Source organism: Ammospiza nelsoni, chromosome 9 (assembly GCF_027579445.1).
Source record: "Ammospiza nelsoni isolate bAmmNel1 chromosome 9, bAmmNel1.pri, whole genome shotgun sequence".
NCBI classification, from domain to species: Eukaryota; Metazoa; Chordata; class Aves; order Passeriformes; family Passerellidae; genus Ammospiza; species Ammospiza nelsoni.
In genome coordinates this window covers 30,970,381-30,989,865 of record NC_080641.1, presented here as the reverse complement: position 1 = coordinate 30,989,865, position 19,485 = coordinate 30,970,381, and the positions used below count along the sequence as shown (strand labels likewise).

Here is a 19,485-nt window from a genome sequence, read left to right as displayed (position 1 = left end):
CCAGGAGAGTTTGGGGGCTGTTGCTTTGTAAATTGCACACTGGGGGTGCCAGCAAAGACTGTTGTGGGGAACGTGTTTGTGGGAGGATGTATCAGTGCTAATGGAGTATCTCTGACAGACTGCACTTCGGTGTTTTCTGGAATTTTTCACATAGATCATTCCTTGGAGCTAGATGGGAAAATAGTAGAGTATTTCAAAACAGCTGGCCCCTGGGAGATGAGAGTCCCCCAGCATGAATTATTAAAGCTCAGAGAGACTGTTCAGAAAAATCAACATGAACCAGCGCATGGGGAAGGAGGAGCATGCTGGTGAGAGCCCTTAGGTCCCTTGGAAGTTTCTCACATGTGGCAGAACAGCTCAAAGCAGCAGCTCTCTGAAGGGATGAGATGCAGAGACTCACATACGCTGTATCCCCAGGGCTCCCCATTCATTCAGCCACTAGCTTTGAGTCCAAATGATCCCCCAGCATTGGTTTGGAATAATAAAGAGCAAGAAAGTGATACAGTGGAGGCTTCCTGTCTCTGAAGGCACTCATGCTCTATAGGGCCTGCACCAAAACTGATAGAAATGGGAAAATTTCTGAGGAGATCTCTTAATTTTATTCAATCTCACAAGTAAAAGCCCCGTTTGTCATAGGTGATCTGTGTATCCCCTGCAGGTGTTAATGAATGCTCGATGAACAACGGTGGCTGCTCACACATATGCAAAGACTTGAGGATTGGTTACGAGTGCGAATGCCCGCCTGGATACAAGCTTCTGGATAAAAAAACGTGTGGAGGTAATTGACATGCAAACAGCAGTCCCTTGTGTTTCACCATAGAGAGACGTGATTATATTCACTTGAGCATTGCTCCATCACAGATGGTTTGATTTCAAGTTATTGATGGGTTTCAAACACTCCTTTCAGACATAGATGAATGTGAGAATCCAGACGCTTGTAGCCAGATCTGCATTAATTACAAGGGAGACTACAAATGTGAGTGCTACGAAGGATACGAGATGGACACCCTGTCCAAGAACTGCAAAGCTGTAGGTAAGGCAGCGCCACAGGCACTCTGCTTGAACACAGGAAACTCTGCTTGCTCAACAGCACAGCTCTGCTAAGAAAACACGCTCCCAGCTGAGGCAGGGGAGTGGAAACAAAAGGAAACAGGCAAATCAAGCAAAGACATTTCACTGTGAGCAGCACAGAGCTGCTGCAGCAATAGCAGATGCGTCTCTAGGCAAGAACTACTGATCATGCAGATCAGAATATTTTAACAGTGTACAGAGCAAGATTGCAGTCACTACTTGGCTGTTTGAAGCTGAAACTAGAAAAGAAAGTCTCTTGACAGGTGTTATTGAAAACAGTGCAGCAAAAACATTTTATGGTAGTAGTATTGAAAGAAAGAAAACATCCTGATTAAAACAGGGTATCTGAGCCAGCCCTCCACCCTCCCAGCTGTAAGTCACCAAAATCTGGCCCAGGATTTTGTGCTGAATGAATTGAAGATGAGGCCATTCCCCAGAGGCTGTCCAAGTGCCAGTGTGTGTCCAAGGGCTGCAGGGGTGCCTGCATGTGACAGCCCTGCCTCTGGACCAAGTTTCCTCTTGCTTCCAGTGTGGTGTAAAGCTTCAGTACAAACACAGCTATCGGTGACTGATAATTCCATTCTTGTTTGAGAAATGAAAGCTGAATCCAGCCCCTGGGACAGCTGCTGAAGTGACAAATGTGCTGATTTTGTGTGGTAGGCAAGAGCCCGTACCTGATCTTCACCAATCGCCACGAGGTCCGTAAAATAGACCTGGTGAAAAGGGACTATTCCCGCATCATTCCCATGCTGAAGAACGTGGTGGCACTGGATGTGGAGGTGTCAACAAACAGAATATACTGGTGTGACTTGTTCTACCGAAAAATCTACAGGTAAGGGGCAAGAGAGGATGTGTGTGCTGGTCCCCTGCCAAAGCTGCATTCCCTGTATCCCCTAAAGCAGTCCAGAGAACAGTGCAGGGTAAGGGCACCTGAGGGCTTTTCTGCCCTGACAGGATAACCTGTTGTGGCCCAGACTTGGTAATCTTTTTGGGGAATTGATAAAGACATCAGAGGCTTGTGCAGTTATCTCTTTGATAATACAGGGTGACTTTTCACCAATGCCAGTTCCTGCTGCACTCAAGCAGTTAAATGTAGGGCTCTTGTTTCCTGAGCCATGGATACTGCAAAGCAGGGCCAAGGCTGCTGCTGCGCTGTGAGTGCTGTATGGGAGGCCACAAAGGACCTGGCATCTGGAAGCACAAAGCAGGCAAATGGTGGAGCAAGGAGGCAGCCACACAGTCACAAGCTGCTGCCCACTGTAGTCTCTGGTAGATTGGATTGAATTCACAGCACCTGACCACAGTACACATTCTGTAACTCTCATTCTCACTCCTCCTTCAGCTGTTTTTATGGCATCCATCACAATTATTATGTGCTGGGGCTTAGCCAAAAAAGCATTTAATTTATGTGCTGAAAATCCCCCGTGTATATTCTGATTTGCACAGCTATTGCAGCTTCTGCAGTGGTTTGCTCTGGATTTCAGCTAATGCTCAGGCACAGGCTGACTGGTGTCAGCACGTGGGAGCCAGGCCAGGGTTTCTACAGGCACTGGTAGCTCCCATGCCCTGCAGGGATATCTGCCCAGGCTGTGCTGGGCATTGACCACCAGCAGCTGGGCAGGTACCCTGAGGGGCCTGTGGGGCTCTGAAAGAGGAGGGATAGCTCAGGAAAAAGCTGTCAGCACTCACTGGGTCTGTCTGGGCAAAGGCTGAGTTCGTACACAGAGGATTATCCAAGACACTGCTCCTGCAGCTTTCCAACAGCAAATATGCTGGAGTACCTGGGAACAAGCAGTCTGTGGTTGAGAGGCTATTGCAAGGTGAAAACTGTGGGACAGGAGGTAATCACTGGCAAGAGATCCTGTCTCATTATGGTCACCTCATTTGCCTTTCCAGATCCTGTCCTGTTGAGGTGATGTCTCCTTTGGGGTGTCACATCTTTTACAATATTTAGTTACTGGGAGAATTGAAAAGTCACCTGTACTTGAGCCCTTCCACTGTGGAAGCTGCAGGAGCCTCTTGCCTTTCCCTCCTGTGCAGGCACAGGTGGGAAGCAGGGAACACAAGTGTTCCACTGGCAAGGGATCACTGGCCTGGAGCTGGGCACTGAGAGCACAGGGTCACTCTGGAATACTGGAATCTTGGGAGCACTGTCAGATACCCATAGAGCCCTGAGGTACCATCCCTGTGGTGCTGGGTCAGAGACAAACCAAAACCATTCTTGTAGGAAGATGCAGCAATGTGCTGGCCATCCAGGCTGACTCTGCATGGCCATTCCAGCCCTGACTGCAGACTGTAGAAGTGTCAGGAATTCCTGGGTTTAGATGTTTCGGTTCCAGGGTCTAATCTGATATTGGAGAACTCAGCTCCCATGCAATTCACCTTCTCATTCCATCAGCAAAGGCAGGATGGGCAGTGAAGAGGAAGCCTCTTACGATTCCAAATATGTGGGGTAAGGGGCAGAAACTTCTGCTTTATAACTGTTCTAAGATGTACTGAGTTATTCTAAGAGCCAGACTAAGCTTCTGCAAACACTGATGCAAACTCAGAATAACTCATTTCAGTGCACTCAGCAGAATTGATATTGAGAGCAGAATCAGCCTGTGTGGTTGTAGGAGCAACATTCCAGTTATTTATGAAACATCCATGTGGAGTCTGCTGCCTTTCATTATCGTTTTGAAAGATTTTGAAGCTGCCACTAATATTTAGTGAACATTTTGTTTGTATCTAGTGAAATCACTTGCCAAATTAATGCAGCTTCATGAATTCCTTTGATGAGTCATAATTAGCTACACAGCTCCTAATTCTGCAGTACATTTAAGCACATTTATTGCATGCTCAGTTCAACTCTGCTCAGCAGAGCTCTGGAGATTATATTTTTCATGTCCATAAATCCCACAAATCAGTGCTGTTGAAGTTAACATGCCAGAAGTCAAATGTTTTCCTGAATTGTGCAGTTACAGTAGGAAGCAGGTAGAATGATGAAATGCACAGTTCCCCACTGTGGAAATGCTGCCATATGGGCATGGGGAAATAAGAGGCTGTAGGAGCAAGCAGAAGGTTGCAGGAGCACCGTAAGGGTTCCTGTGTCAGCCATTCCGCCCCTGGGCCCAGCTCTGGGAGCCGTGTGGGAGCCCTGTGACCTCCTGTCCCCGCAGTGCCTACATCGACAAAGCGAGTGACACGGCCGAGCAGGTGATCCTCATCGACAGCCAGCTCAACTCCCCCGAGGGACTGGCCATCGACTGGGTGCACAAGAACATCTACTGGACAGACTCTGGAAACAAAACCATCTCAGTAGCCACTGCAGATGGAAGCAAGAGGAGGACACTTTTCAACAGTGACCTCAGCGAGCCCAGAGCCATCGCTGTGGATCCCACACAGAGGTAGGGGTGCACACCCCAAACTCCCCTTTGCCAACAGACACATTCCAGTCACCAACCTGGGGGTGGTTCTCATCTCACCAGGACTCAGATGCCCTTTGAGATGCACCCTGCAGTGGGACTGTGGAGAGGCTTTAACTAGCCCTTGGCAAGGTCCTGCTGTTAAAATCAATTCAGGGCCAGTTCATGTGTTCAATGCACCTGAGCTGGTCCTGGCACAGAGGCTGTGCTGGGAAATGAAGTCAGCCTGACTTGTGTTTGGGCTGTTTGGAATGAGTGAATGCCAGGTACCTAACAGGCACAGCAGGAGAGTTTTCAGGGGTTAGTTACTGGGGTGAGATGCTGCATTCTGGTGCAAGTTTTGTGGCAGATTACTCAGTGGGAGAACTGCATGTGGTTCCACCAGAGGAATTAACTGCTGTAATAAGGAGAGAATCTTTGGCACATCTTACTGCAACCAGCAGTGCAAGTTTCTTAGCTGGAGTCCAGCTTATTGCTTTCTTACCTGTGCCTCTGCCAGGTTCATGTACTGGTCTGACTGGGGAGACAAAGCCAAGATCGAGAAGGCCGGTCTGAACGGCGCGGGGCGGCGGGTGCTGGTCACCGACAACATCGAGTGGCCAAACGGCATCACCCTGGGTAAGTGCCCAGCTCAGAGCTGCAGCACCCACTGGGCCTGAGGGAAATCTGCTTTTGGTATTAAACAAGTGGGAAAACAAAATTGTAAATGCTCAAAGGCACCTGCACACACAAGTCCTAAACTGGTCAGTCAGTCACTGCTGCTCACACACATGAGTTCCCTTACCTCAGTAGCACAGACAGAAAGTCTTGCTGTAGTCAGACCCTCATACTGCAGGAGCCTTGAGGTGCCTGTCATTGTGCCTTCAGGCAAAAGGAAAGTTTGGGGAAGGATGCAGAGCTGTGACAACACTTTAGGAGTCTGCAAAGCATTTGAATCCTTGTTTTTAAATGTCTCTGTAGCTGGGCCTGTCTCAGGAGCAGTGTCAGGCTCCTGCACTGGACTGATGAATGGTGCAGAGGGAGAGGGACAGGGCCTGCAGAGCCCATTCCCTGTCACCATTCCCTGCCTGCCCAGCTGCTCAGGGTGAATGGAGCCACTGAGGGCCGTGGTGGTGCTCACTGCCACACCAAGCAGCAGAGTGGGAAGGAGGTTTCATGGAGCAGCAGGGAACATCCTGCTCTGCACTGGGAGCTGTGTGTGTTTAACACCATGCAGATGTGAGGTTCTCTGCTTGGCTTTAAAAATGCTGGCTGTGGCAAGGATGGAGGAGGAAATGCTGCTGCCATTACATACTGCTGAAGTGCTACTGCTGGGAACAAATAACGTTATCATTTAGTAATTAAGAAATTAATTAATGACTTGTTTAATTATTATAACTGGTTTTGTTGGCTCTTATCCACTTGCATTCTGTTCAGTCAATCCCATCCAAAATAAGTGAATTTGCTCCAGAAAGAGGAATGCAGTTCTTAGCATTCCAAATAACATTGAATCCTTTCCTCCCACTCTTACCTGCACCCTCCCCAAACCTGGCTGGTTGTGGTAGGACTGTCCCCAGCAGCAGATTCTCCCAGCCTGCAGCATAAGAAGGGTTTCCTGCCCCAGGACTCTGCTTCACTGAAAATGTGTGAGTCTCACAGCTCCTTCAGAGAGGTGTTTCATTGGAATCTCAGTAGTTGTTCTCCAGCAAGAGCCAAGGCCTGAACAACCTTGGGAGGGATGAAGCTTCTCACCCAGGCACTGATGGGGAGAATCTGGGAAGCCCAAACTGCTGCTTCCCCGCTGCTCCTGATAACAAAAGAACCTCATTGTACAAGACTGTCAGTCAGGCATTCCCCACACACACAGAGCAGAATGTTCCTCCTTTTTAATCTTATTTATAGGGTCTTATCCCAGCATATCTGGGCACTGATTCAAAATCAGAACTAGTGTTAAAAAAAAAAAGAGTCCCAATAATAAAGAGATTAGTCATGCTGCCAGCAGGAAAAACATGCTGGGCAAGAGAAAAAGAGTTGCAAGAGCTGTGTGTAATTTTGCTTCATTGTATTTTACTTTCCAGATTTGCTGAATCAGCGTCTCTACTGGGTAGATTCCAAATTGCATTCACTGTCCTGCATTGATTTCAATGGCAGCAACAGAAAAGTTCTGATCTCCTCTGTGGATGATCTGAGCCATCCTTTTGGCTTGGCAGTGTTTGAGGTAAGAGTGGAAAAGGGATGCAGAACAGGCTGGAGCTTGCAAGAGGTCTCAGAGCTCTTCTTGATTGAAAGTTCTGCCTTTTGCCCAGCACAGAGCTCAGTGAGGGCAGCTGCTGCTATAGAAACCGATTAACCTCGTGTGGGCTCAGCAGGGAAATTGGTTTTTAAAGCCTTAATCAAGAGCAAAGTGTTATCTCATGCTTTTACCTAATGCAGCACCAGTGCATTAAATGATCAGGGGAACAAAGGCTTCAACTTTGGCACTCACTGTAGGTAAGTCATAGCAGAGAAAGGTCCATTGGTGTCTGGCTCAGGAAATCCCTCATCCTTAAATCCCTTATTCCTCCTGTGTGAAGTGTGTGATATCTGGGCATCTAACTTTGGGCATAGGTTTCTCCAGGTCAGTGTTGCTCTTCAGTGCTATCCCCATCAGCAGCATTTGGAAGGATCTCTTGGGTTATTCCACCTCTCTCCATCCTTCCTGGTAGGAATGGCTGTGTAGGACAAGAGACAAGTTCTGCTGTTGCTAAGCTGCCCTGTTGTCCAGCAGTGTGGCTTTCCTTCAGGAAATACACATGGGTTTGGGAGGCAGCAGCACACACACATGACCAAGCAATTAAACTGCTTGGTAATAATGTGATTCCTGGGTACCTCTTCCACCAGTAGTTCTGTATCTTCAGGCATAGTATGCCATGTAAAATATAGTAATATAAAAGAGAAATAGGTGCTCTAGGCACTGGCCTCTTCAGAGAGACCTGTTTAATGCAGATCTTACCTAAGGAAAAAATCAGCAAGGTAACAAATGTTTCTAGTACAGAGTGTGGCCCTTTGCTCATGATTTACCCCAGCTTACAAAGAAAAAGCAGTTCAGAAACAACACACATGCAACTTGTCTGTACCTTACCAAATTTCTCCCTCACCTCAGTCTCAGAGCTACTCAAAATTTCACAGCACTTTGTAAACTTGTAGGAGTGCTGGGCTTTTGAACATTGTCCAAAACAGAAAAAAGCTGCAGACAGAAGTAGCGTGAACAGAAGGTGCCCCAAGGTAGGAACATGGTGCACTGACTCTGGGACTGCTGGAGTTTAATCCAATTTGAGCAAGCCAGGTCAGGAATGTGTGCATTCCCTGCAGGACAGAGTGTTCTGGACTGACCTGGAGAACGAGGCCATCTTCAGTGCAAACAGGCTCAATGGCTTGGACATCTCCATTCTGGCAGAGAATCTCAATAACCCTCATGACATCGTGGTGTTCCATGAATTAAAGCAGCCCAAAGGTAAGAGGTGTCCTCAGGATGTCATGGCCCTGAATCAGGTTTGTTAGATCTGGCAAATGAAATGCTCCCTGATGGTTCTTGATGAGAGAGAATGCACAGGTAATAATGGGAAATCAATGCCTAATGCTTGAAGTTCCTGCATAATTAATTCAGCAGCAGCATTTATTGAAGAATCTGCAATTTGCTAATAGCTGTTTAATTAGCATCTTTGATAACAGTGAGTTACTCTTGTCACTGTGATGCTTCCCATTCATTATGCACTTGGGAAGTTTTTATAGTACTTTGTAAGGTTCCACCCTACCATACAAACTGTAAAGATGCTTAAGCTGCCTGATAAATTGAGGTAGGGAGTGAGAGAAGGTCTTTTCAGAAGATCTGATACCTCTTTGCCAAGGGCAGGAAATAAATTATTAGAAAAATAACTTGTCTTTTCTTCCATCCTTGAACAGCTCCAGATTCCTGTGAGCTCAGCCCCCAGCCAAACGGAGGCTGTGACTATTTGTGTCTTCCTGCACCTCAGATCTCACCCCACTCCCCCAAGTACACCTGTGCCTGTCCTGACAATATGTGGCTGGGTCCTGACATGAAAAAATGCTACAAAGGTAACCACCATCACATCTCCATTTCACTGTCCCAACAAAATCATAGTCACAGTGAATATATTTCTGATGGTGAAAACACAAACACCAACTTCTGTATTCCACTCCTTGCTGCCCACAGCAGCACTGTGGTGTCCTTGCTGAAAGCTTGCTTATTTTGGAAAGCTTCACCAGAAAAAAGATACAGCAGGAAGAGGGGAAAAAAGGGCTAGGCACCAGCACTAGAACATTGATATATTGATTATGTTATACATATATATGCAATGTGTACTTATATATCTATTTAGGTATCTATATATCTATCCATAGATAAGAAACCAGGTCTGAAGAGGACACAGTTTTTGTTGATATAGCCTGAAGAGACGAGTGGCTTCACTGTAGTTTCTCCTAACATGCAATGAGTTCCTGGTACAAATTCAGAATCTTGGGAGGTTCTCAAAAACCCCCAAGTCTGTGAACTTCTTAGCTACCTTCAATACAGACTGATTTTTAATTAGTATTAATTAATCAAGCTTGACTTCAGGAAATAATTTCTGTAGCTTTAGGCAGAGCACTGTCAATAGTTTGACTATCTGGGAAATGGAATTGGAATTTAGTTTCTGCTTGTCTTCATTAAACATAACAATCCTTTTTAGATTTCTATCACCATTTGTGATTTGTTTGGTGTACTTGCTTTAACCAAATGTCATTGTTGCTCTTGGTTTTCAGAGCTTCCAACCACTGCAGCTCCTGTAGTGGTTTCCACAAGCACAGCGTCCCGTGCTGGCGGCACCACGACCATCACTGCTGTACCTGGCAGTGCCAATGACACCACTGGAGTTGTCCCCAAAGCTGTACCAGAAGCTACAATCACCACCCCAAGCCTTCATTTACCTTCCACCACATCCATCCTGATAGACTCTGAGATGACCACTGGGAACAGCAATTTGTCACAGCACTGTAAGAGAATGAGATTCCTTTCCTTCTCCTGTGTCACAGCTCCTCCTGCACTGCAGGAGACCTGACCCAATGTCAGAATTGCAGAGGGGTCAGTGCAGGCACACCCTGGTGCACAGCAGGAGACTCAGCTCCTCTCTCTGCAGGCACCTGGGCTGTGATGGCTGCTGTCATTCCAGTCACTTGCATGTCAAGGAACTTATATCAGCTTTTATCCAAGGCACATGAACAGCCCTGAGAGTTCACATCAGCCCTTGCCAGTACTGGCTCATCCCAGCTTCAGTGCTGCTGACAGTAGAATGGATGGTTCTGCTGATGCTTCCCCTGTTTTAATTGTTTAATTATTAATCTGATCCGGCACAAGTTCTGGGTGAAAAATTCCCCCTGTGCATCTTTAGTGCTGCTGGACATGTGGAATCACAAGGCAAGCTGCCTCTGGTTTGTGTGGCCGTGCTTGGCATGTTAATGTGGCCTCATCATGACACAGGTTTGAAGTTTTGCATTATTTATCAGAAGAGCATCCCAGTGGAGAGCACTAATAGGCTCTCCTCGATGCAACACCAGTCTCAGAGCTAACAGGCAATCCCTCCAGGTCCTGCTGCCAAGGCAAAGCAGAAAGGCTGAACTGCTATTAAAAAAAAAAATTCTAGTCCAGAGAGATTTTGCTCTGCAAGACCTCAAATAGACATGTATGTTTGAAACCAGTGAAATGCTGTTTCCCCTGACTGTTTCACTGTTTCCATTACATCTGGAAAGCAGCAATACACCACCCTGTCTGTAGAACTGTGCTGCATGGGGAAAGCACAGCCAATGGCTAAAATGTGTTCAGTTCTCTCTGTGCAAGTTTCTTTCAAATGAATTGATTAACTTTTTAATAAGCCATGGAAGAAAAATTCTTTTATTGTCCACTTTGGAAATAGTATAGTTTTTTTATTAAGTAAATAAACAACTATGTAATGGAACAGCTTGCCACAGGGAAGTATTTAAAAGTTGCATGAATTGGTGTATCAAAAGAAAAAGTATAGTTAGTTCCTCCTCTTGCAACTCCTGATATTTTAGCAAAAGTAGATTTTCTCTACTGATATGAGAGCTCAGAGCAAACATTTTAAAGTATAGAACTTGAAGGGTTATATTGAATTTTTTAAAACTATATTTTCCTGCAATTGCCTTTTTTTAAGTACAGTATTGAGTTTTGGGACCACTCTTGCATGCTGGGGCGGGCTGCAGCAATGAGGGATAGATGTGTTCACTAACTCCTTAGCTATAAATAATAAAAAAGGAAAAAATTAAACAGAGAAGCTGTGTAGATGGCTTTGAACTACATTCATTTTCTGACAGCTCAATAAGTCATTCATTGTGTCAGTACTAGAAAGTGTTCTGTTGTGGATTTTCGGGAATGCTCTTCACCATCCCCTGGTGTGTGCATGGCATTTCCATTAAATGTCAGGTTTTTAAAACTGGACTCCTTTTTGTGCATGAAAAATTGGAGGCCCAAGCACAGTCACCATTTCTGGTCAGAGCTTCTCTTGACATCCTTGGAGCCTGGAGTGTGTGAATGTCCCTGCAGGGGCCTGGAGCTCTGGGTGTCCCTGTCCCCCGGTGAGGCAGCAGCACTGCAGGGACCTCGTTCAGCTCAGCCCTGATCCCTGTGCGCTGCTCAGTGTCACCTGAATCATTTTATTATTAAACTTTTTGTAAATTCTTTAATTGCAAAAGCTTTCTGATGGGCAGAACAGCACAGGTACTACCAGAAAACATTCTTTAAAAGCAGCAAACGAGTTAAATGATCAGAACACTTCTGTAATTACAGATGCAAATGATGATGAAGGCTTTGGTTCAACTGTGACAGCAGCTGTGATTGGAATTGTCATTCCTGTGGGTAAGCAGATTGGATTTAACCTTTGAGGGAGTTCACCAAAGTGCAATACCAAAATATTGTATTTACCACAGTAAATACACTTTTCCAGTTTTCATTGATGGGGTGGGAAAGAGCACAGGAACTGCTGAACTGGGGAACAGTGGCCCAACTGTGAGAAAATGTTCTGAGCATGGTGCCAACATGGGAACATCCAGCAGATCCTGCCTCCCTAACAGCCCCTTCTGTCCCCTCTCCTCAGTGGTCATTGGCTTGCTGTGCATGGGGGGATACCTCATCTGGAGGAACTGGAAACGGAAGAACACCAAAAGCATGAACTTTGACAATCCAGTTTATAGGAAGACAACAGAAGAGGAAGATGAAGACGAAATCCACATTGGGCGAACTGCCCAAATCGGACACGTGTACCCAGCAGTAAGTACCTGAGGAGATGGCTGCTGGAGAATATTAATGCTGTTGAGAGTTCCAATAGAGAATTTGGATTAGTGTTATTTATTTGCCACATAATGACAAAAACCAGAACCTCTTTAGTATCATTGATTAGGCAGAAGCTTAAACTTCTGGCAGCCCCTGCAGTTGTCTTAGAATGCAGTGCTCTGCCTCAGATACTCGGTTCAAATGAAGAATGATTGTCCTAACCAAGGTACCAACCTGACAAAGGTAAAGCTCCCTCAAGAGCTACCCCAGGATGGGACAGGTGATTCCTCATCCCCTACTGGATTCCATTTTATCTGTGTTTAGGCTGCTACCATGTGTCCAAACTATCCTAAGGATAAATTCAGTTTCTCTACATACCAGGGAGAATATTTTCTCTATAGCAACAGTATAAAGAAAAGTCACATTCCTCATAAGGAGACGTGACTGAAATTCTGTAAGAAGTTAAGGAAAAGGATCCTCCCTCACAGCAGCATCCCTGGGGAGAGGAGCACTGGCAGGTGTAAGTGCATTGTGTTTTCAGAAGAGAGCAGGAAGATCCAGAGTAATGAGTGAAGGCAGTACAGCTCCTGCAGGCAGGCAGGTGGGTGGATAATGTCTCTGTGATCTAAAGATCCCACACAAGATCACACTGGAGGAAGTGCCATCCCTTACAAGGAATTTTATCCAATATACATGGACAGGAAACTTCCCAGCACCTCTTAGTAACACTTGAGCAAATGACCTCATTTGAGGAGGGAAAAAAATCCCTATCTAGAATAGACTTGTGACCAGTACAGGAGGGCCAGCCATGGGAGCTCTAACTAGAAATACAAGTTAGCACCAGTATCACAGTTCACAAGAGTGTTTTTCCCTCCCCAGCGTGTAGCACTAAGCTTAGAAGATGATGGGTTGCCATGAGGATGAAGATGCTGCTCCAATCACCTGAACACTGAACAAATCTGCTTTGGATCACAGAACCTGCTTCTTCTTTTTGGTCATTATTTATGTTGCAGAAGGGTAACCACAAAGTTATAATGAACTGCAAACATCCAAAGGATGTGAGAGTTTTGTATGTATAATCTTTTATACACATTTTAACTTGTTGCACTACCCATTTGTGATAGTGAATAAGCAACAGCTGAGCTACTAACTCAATGTACATAACCAGCCAGGCTGAAGGTTCAGTAGCTATTGCTTTATTTTAAGACTATATTTATAGATATTTTGTAAATATGTTGAATATGCTTTGTGGCTATCCATCAACATAAGTAAAATAAATTCTGTACAGGCAGTTTAGAAATATTTATTAACAAAATCTGGATTATAAGATCTGTTCTGTAAATATAGTAGAGGGGTGAGAGTATTTATTTTTTGTATGTTTGGCTTGCTGTGCATAGATTATCTGTGTATATATCTATCTGGATAAGATAGATATATAGGCATATAAATATATACATATATATAAATATATATACATATATTTTAAAACTACTAGCCTACATTTATGAAAATTAGGAATAATTGAATTTTTACAGGATGTTTGAGAAGTTTGCTTTGAAATCTAAAGACACTATGTTAGATAGAGCTGTAGTGTAAGTTAGCTGACCAGTGAAGCACTCCTTACAAACATCTCCTGATTTCCATCCTGGTTCTTAAGGGCTGCTTGTACATTTTCCAGTCTATCCATGAAGAATCCATAAGAATCCATGCAGTGCATTAAACTGGAGAGCTATTGCCTACAGCATTTCAGTCAGGAGAAACTCCTACAGCACCCAGGGGTTTTGTGCTGTATCGTGGCTTTTTTACAGCTTGGTACAAATCTGATTTGGTTTTTGTTTGTTTCTAAATGTAAATTTAAATGCTTTTCCACACTGGGAATCTTGCATCTCTTAAATCAGCTCAGAATTAACAGAAACAAAGATTTAGCCATATATTTCCACACTCCCAAGTGAGCACTCTCCCTGGTTCATCAGGAAAATAGCACAGGAACAAAAGTCACTTCCTTCCCTCCTTGCCCCTGTCCCTGCTCATACTGATAAAAGCCCCAATTTTAGGAGCTGCTGTGGCACACACAGAACTCTTCCCAAGTCCTGCCCTTTGGCTGGGTCATCCTGCACCTGGCAGGAAAAACACTTGATTTTTCTCATCTCATTCTATAGGATTTCCTGGGAATTCTGTGGGAAGTGAAGACACTTACCTCCCACTGCATAATGGACTAGTACCTCCCTGAACTGTACCAAATCCTAGAGAAATCTTCCTCATGGTTTTATGTCAGTCCAAGCTTTTGGATTTGAGTGAATAGAAGAAACTCAGGCTGAGTAGGTTTGGAGTTTTTTTCCTCTTTTTTTTTCCTTTCTTTTAGAGTACATTTACAGAGTAATGTGAGCTGGAAGCTGATTCTTGACTAAGAGAAGAAAGAAAGTGTTTAAAGCCCTGGTATGCATTCCAGACATAATCCATACTCTCAAATGCCTCATGGCCTGCATAGACAATACAGAAGTAATCAAGCATCCCTCTATTCCAAATTTTAGATTTTAAGGTAGTGACAACATGAGTGAGCTATCCCATTGTTGTTTTAAGGTATGAAGCTCTCTTTCTATAAATCCATGCACTGTGTGCATGAAGAAAAAAGCTGAGCAAGGCTGTATGTGATAACACTGTAACTAACAGACGAATGTAAATATATATGAAAGTTCTACAGTTTTGATACTTTTTTAAGAACACACAAACAAACCTGTACAAACCATGTGTAAAAGGCTGCAGGTTTTTTCAAACCATTGTAAATGAACTCAATGTGCAGTGCTGATTTCAACCTTTACAGATTTATAACTACTGAGAAGTAAACACCAAATTTGTTTTTTAAGAAGTTAATTATTTTAAATAATGGTTCAGATTGGTAGGGTGATATTTAACATTGTAATCATTTCTGCTCTGTCTTGTCATTCTGAAGTTCTGTTAGAGTAAGTTCTTGCTTGGTGCCTTTTGTGTTTCAGTTCTTACCTTGCAGACAAAAGGCCCAGGGAGGGGCGGGGGGGCTCTGTGTAACACTTGCTGTACTGGAAACCAAATGACCACGTTTGTAAAACAGTGCACTGTTTCTATAGAAAGATTAAATTTTTTTATCTGGGATTACTGAACTAATTACTTCATGGTGTCTGAAATGGGACTGTATCATATTTTGTTCTGAGTTTTCCCTAACTCTTAACTGCCCAAATCCAGAGTGGGATTTGGGAGCAGTGCTGTGTAAGCAGCTGTCCAGCTGCAGTGTCACAGCAGCAGCACTGGGGACAGTTCATGTTCCACAACAGAGCACTTTGTTCTCCAGTCTCTTTTCCTGCCACGTGGGTTTTGGTCATCTGCAAATCACATGGCAAACAGCACCAGCTTCATTTCCTGACTCACTGATGTAACTGAGTAAAAGCTCCCATGGTACAATTACACCAGGCCTTACCCAGAGTGAGAAAATGTCCCAGAACTGAACAGTGCCCACAACATTGTGCAGTTTTCTACCTGAACTATTACATGCTGGACTATTCAACAACTAATTGCAAATGACTCAGTTTCTTCTTGGAGCTTTTGGTTAAAACACCTACACAAGCTGCAGAACTCCTTAGAGCCACACTTCTGCCAGCTTGGAAAAAAAGACAGAAATACTGCTGTTCTTGGAATCTCAAGAGGCAGGCTCACTTCTTTTCTTTTAAACATACAAACAGCCCCTCCCATAAAGCTGGAAAAATGTTCATGTACTGGAGGTATGACAGTAATTTTGGCTGGACAGATAAGTGACTCAGAACTAAACACACTGTTAGCTTGCTGTCTCTCCCCTGTCTCCTGAAAAATGAAATCCTGGATAATACAATACAACACAACACTCCACAGCCTTTCCCCACTGCATGTTGTTCAAAGCCCTTGGAAGCAATGCCTTTATTGAAATTCTCTTTCAGCCAATTCTTAGCCCCAGAGGAAGCAGCCAACCAGGTAAAACTTTTCAAGCACAGAGTTATTACCAAACTAATATGGACTGAGATACTGGTAAATATCAGTGGTTTAGTTTTCTATCTAACTGAAAATGGGCTTTTTCTTACTTCAAAACATTCTTCCCTTTCAGTTAAGTATTTTAGCAAAGTAATATGGCAACAAATAGAAAAAGTGAAACAACAATAAAATTCTCCAGGCCTAAATAGCAAGGACAGCACAGAAGGAAATTGAAAGAGCCTCATAACAGTCTCAAACCTACCTGGGCATTAAACCTCCCAAAACAACTCCCTTTTTAAATTATTTCTGCTGTATTAGCAATAAAATTACATTTTTTGTTTCAGTTCTTACGCACAGTTACTGTACAGTCTGAGCTAATCTGCACCAACACTGTTCTGCCTGCTCCCATTAAGATGCTCTCTGGACTACAGGGACTCATCTCTGTCCCTCAGTGTTTATGTAACACATGGAACTCAGTCACCTTTCTGCAGGAATATGTGTGCTCATTTCCTTACACTGTTTGTTCTCCATCAAACCAGCCCTTTAACTTTGGGAAACACTTTTAAGTCTGTCTTACCATCCTTTCCTTGAAGCAGGGGCCTGCAGCCACAGGCTGTTGTGAGCTCTGTCACTGCTCCAGTGCAGGCATTTACAGAGTGGTGCCAGTTCCAGCTGTCTCCTAAATGCACATTTCCTCTGCTGTCCCCTCCTGAGAATGGGAGTGACAGAAGGCCTTGGCTGGGCAAATGGCATCCAGGCAGGTCAAACCCCACAAGAGAAAAATGGGGGGGCTCACTTTCTACAGAGACCAGACTGGCTCTTCTCAGACAGGTGAAATGAGCCTGGCCAAGTTTGCCAGGGAGCTGGCATTACACCCCAGGGAATGGACTGAGCCCTCTTGTTTCACTTGCATGGCTTTGAGCACTGACTCCCCAGCCAAGACACAAATCTCAGGGTACAATTTTACACAGAGAAAGATGAACTCATGGCTTTTGCTATCACAGCAGCAGAGACACAAAGGATCAGCTTCACAATAGCTCACCTCCCAGAGTGTCCCCAGAAGATGGCCTGTGTGCCTCAGGGTGCTGAATGTGCATTTCTCATCCCAGCTTCCAGAAGAAGCCAACAAGCACCAGTCCAGGCTGAGTTCTTGGCTTTTACAGGAGGGCAGTAATGCCAACCTGTATCTGCATCTATGCATCAGCTAGCAAAATGAGAATAAACATGCTTTAAAAAATGATAACTCCTTTTGCAAATTATTTGCAGCATTCAAATCTCTCCATGTAGCTCAGTGGGAGAACATTTCCTTACAGGATTAGCCACAGCTGCCTGCTGAGTTCCCCACACTATCAAGGAAATCACTGTAATCTTGTCAGTGGTGATAAGGCAGTGCCTGAGCTGAAGTTATGGCAGTGAAAGAAGCAAATCTCCCTGATAGTTTGATAGGCCCTGCCTGGCTCCAAGGATGATGTACACAGGATTGCAGAAGGCTGGACTGATAATTTTGTCTTCAGTTCAGTTCTTCAGCCCTTGCCTCAAGGCTACAAAGTCAGGTAGAAGAGGAGAGGTTTCACCTGAAGTTCTTGGCCAGGTACAACTGAGGCCAAAAGCAAAGACATTCCACATTACCCTATTCAGGACTTTATCTGCTGACTCTGCCAATCAAGAATTAATTAGTTCCCCCTGCAGTAATTTATTTTCATGCATACATTTCCCCACTGGGGCTCAGCTAAAAGCACATGCATTACTTTAATTCAAGCCATTACACATAAAAGATTATGGAAAGCCTTACTACCAAACATTCAAGAAAAATCCCTGAATCTACACATTTTACTAATAAGGCACAGACCTAAATAAGTTCTAAGCAAAGAGAGCACCTTGAAATGATGCTTAGAAGATAAACAATACTTGGAAGGTAATATTTAGGTCTAAGCTTCATTGACAGAAATTTTCTTACAAAGGCTAAAGCTGACTTCTAGACTTCCTGCAATGAAAAGCTGACTCAAAAATCAATGGAAATTGGCATTATTTTTAGCAATATCTGAAATGGGTGTCACATTCAAAAGCCTTATCTCATGAACTGACTTCATATTTCTTTGATACTAAAGGCATCAGTGGCAATAAAAGTCATGAATAATAAAAACATTCTCAGTCACATCAGTGGCTGGCAGCCTGTAGAGGAGCAGGTGAGGTTAAGAGAATCTCTGGCTATAGAGGTCTTTGCAGGAAAAGCCAAATTAAAACCTTTTTTTCCCTTACGGAGTTCAGTTGACACAAGCTCCATCCCAGCATGGTGAGGGCATGAACTCTCCAAATTACATCTCTCCTTGTGTCTTCCTTTTTTCTTTTTTTAAAGGTGATTTAAGAACTATCCATACAGACTCTAATCATAAAAACCTAGTTTCTCTTCTATAGACTAAGAGACAAAACCAAGGGCTTGGCTCACAATCCCCAAGGATTATTTACAGTTGTTCCCTTGCCTTGGCTATGGCTCTGCTCAGGATATAAATAAGCATTTAATCATTACAAGTGACATGCACAACCACCAAATACAGAACATTTTGGTGTTTTCTTCATTCATGTTTTCAGTTTACAGAAGATCACAGGGCTACAATATTTGCTGCATAGAGAGGTTGCAGCTTCTCCATCCCTGGAAGTGTTCAAGGCCAAGCTGGAATATCCTGCTCTAGTGAAAGGCATCCCTGCCCATGGCAGGAGGTTGGAACTGGATGATCTTAAAGGTCCAACCCAAACCATGCTATGATTCCATGAATATGGCACCAAAATGATTAAACTAGGAACATGTGATATTCAAAGTATGATCACTGGCCTAGAATAGACTCTAAGGAATACAAATATACCAGCTAGGGATGCACCCCAAGCCTGATTTATACACAAGCAAAGACATGGGCCATCTGCAGACCTAGATAAATTAATTGAGAAGCTGTGACAGGACCATATGATGATGATGTGTTGTTTGTAACACATTACTCTGGACTTTCAGCTACACCATGCCAGGAATTAGCTACAGTTATGGTTTCCCATAGCAACAGGATATATGGGACAAACTGCTCAGGAAAACCCAGCAGAACAGGAGCTGCACCTCCCCTGCTGAGCCAAGCCAGGTGTTGTGTTGCCTTGCTTTTCAGGAAAGTGAAACCCAGCTCCTCCATGTGCACCTGAAATACTTCTCAAATTTAGTCAAAATGTACCCCTTTCAAAGCAGCTGATGTTTTACCACTCCCACACTGCTTCAGACCCTGCAGATGAGCCTGGTCATCCCAAAGAACAATGGACAAACCCACTAAACTTGCCTCTAGCTGTCATTAATTTAGTGAGTCTTGTGCACAGGACTGTGCTTACACAGTCCCTGTCACTCAGCCACTGTCCCTGCAGTGACCACACAGAGCAGCTCTGCACTGACCAGGCTTCAAATGTGACTGCCCAGCAGAGCACTGCAGGTAGCACCAATGGCTGTGTGCAGATCTCTGACCCAATAATCCAGTTTCTATGGAGACATAGAAACAGCTTCCTCTTGGGAGTTGTCACCTTCCAGAGCAGGTGGGTGTTTGGCAAATCCACTCCCCAGAACTGCACGGGGCAGGGATGGGCCAGGGAAGCAAAGTGGAGCTTTCTGGGGGAGCACAAACAGCACAACTTCAAACACCTGCTCACACCTTGGCCAAAAAACAAAACACAAATCAGCATTTGTACTTATATATTATTGTGATGCAG

The 19,485-nt window shown here is 44.3% G+C and overlaps 1 protein-coding gene across 3 annotated transcripts in view; it reads left to right on the top strand.

Moving 5' to 3' along the window:
• LRP8 (LDL receptor related protein 8) overlaps positions 1–14,837 on the top strand; it is a 169,892-nt gene extending 155,055 nt beyond the window's left edge. For 2 of the 3 annotated variants that reach the window (XM_059477982.1, XM_059477979.1), the window contains 12 exons: positions 659–778; positions 908–1,033; positions 1,732–1,903; positions 4,230–4,457; positions 4,975–5,093; positions 6,533–6,672; positions 7,806–7,947; positions 8,397–8,549; positions 9,255–9,485; positions 11,293–11,361; positions 11,600–11,772; positions 12,655–14,837. In XM_059477982.1, coding sequence (XP_059333965.1) covers positions 659–778; positions 908–1,033; positions 1,732–1,903; positions 4,230–4,457; positions 4,975–5,093; positions 6,533–6,672; positions 7,806–7,947; positions 8,397–8,549; positions 9,255–9,485; positions 11,293–11,361; positions 11,600–11,772; positions 12,655–12,693 — 1,712 coding nt within the window. In that variant the 3' untranslated portion in view covers positions 12,694–14,837. The remainder of the gene's footprint in view (positions 1–658; positions 779–907; positions 1,034–1,731; positions 1,904–4,229; positions 4,458–4,974; positions 5,094–6,532; positions 6,673–7,805; positions 7,948–8,396; positions 8,550–9,254; positions 9,486–11,292; positions 11,362–11,599; positions 11,773–12,654) is intronic. The other variant, XM_059477980.1, reaches the window with a different exon arrangement.
• The last annotated feature ends 4,648 nt before the right edge of the window (positions 14,838–19,485 follow it).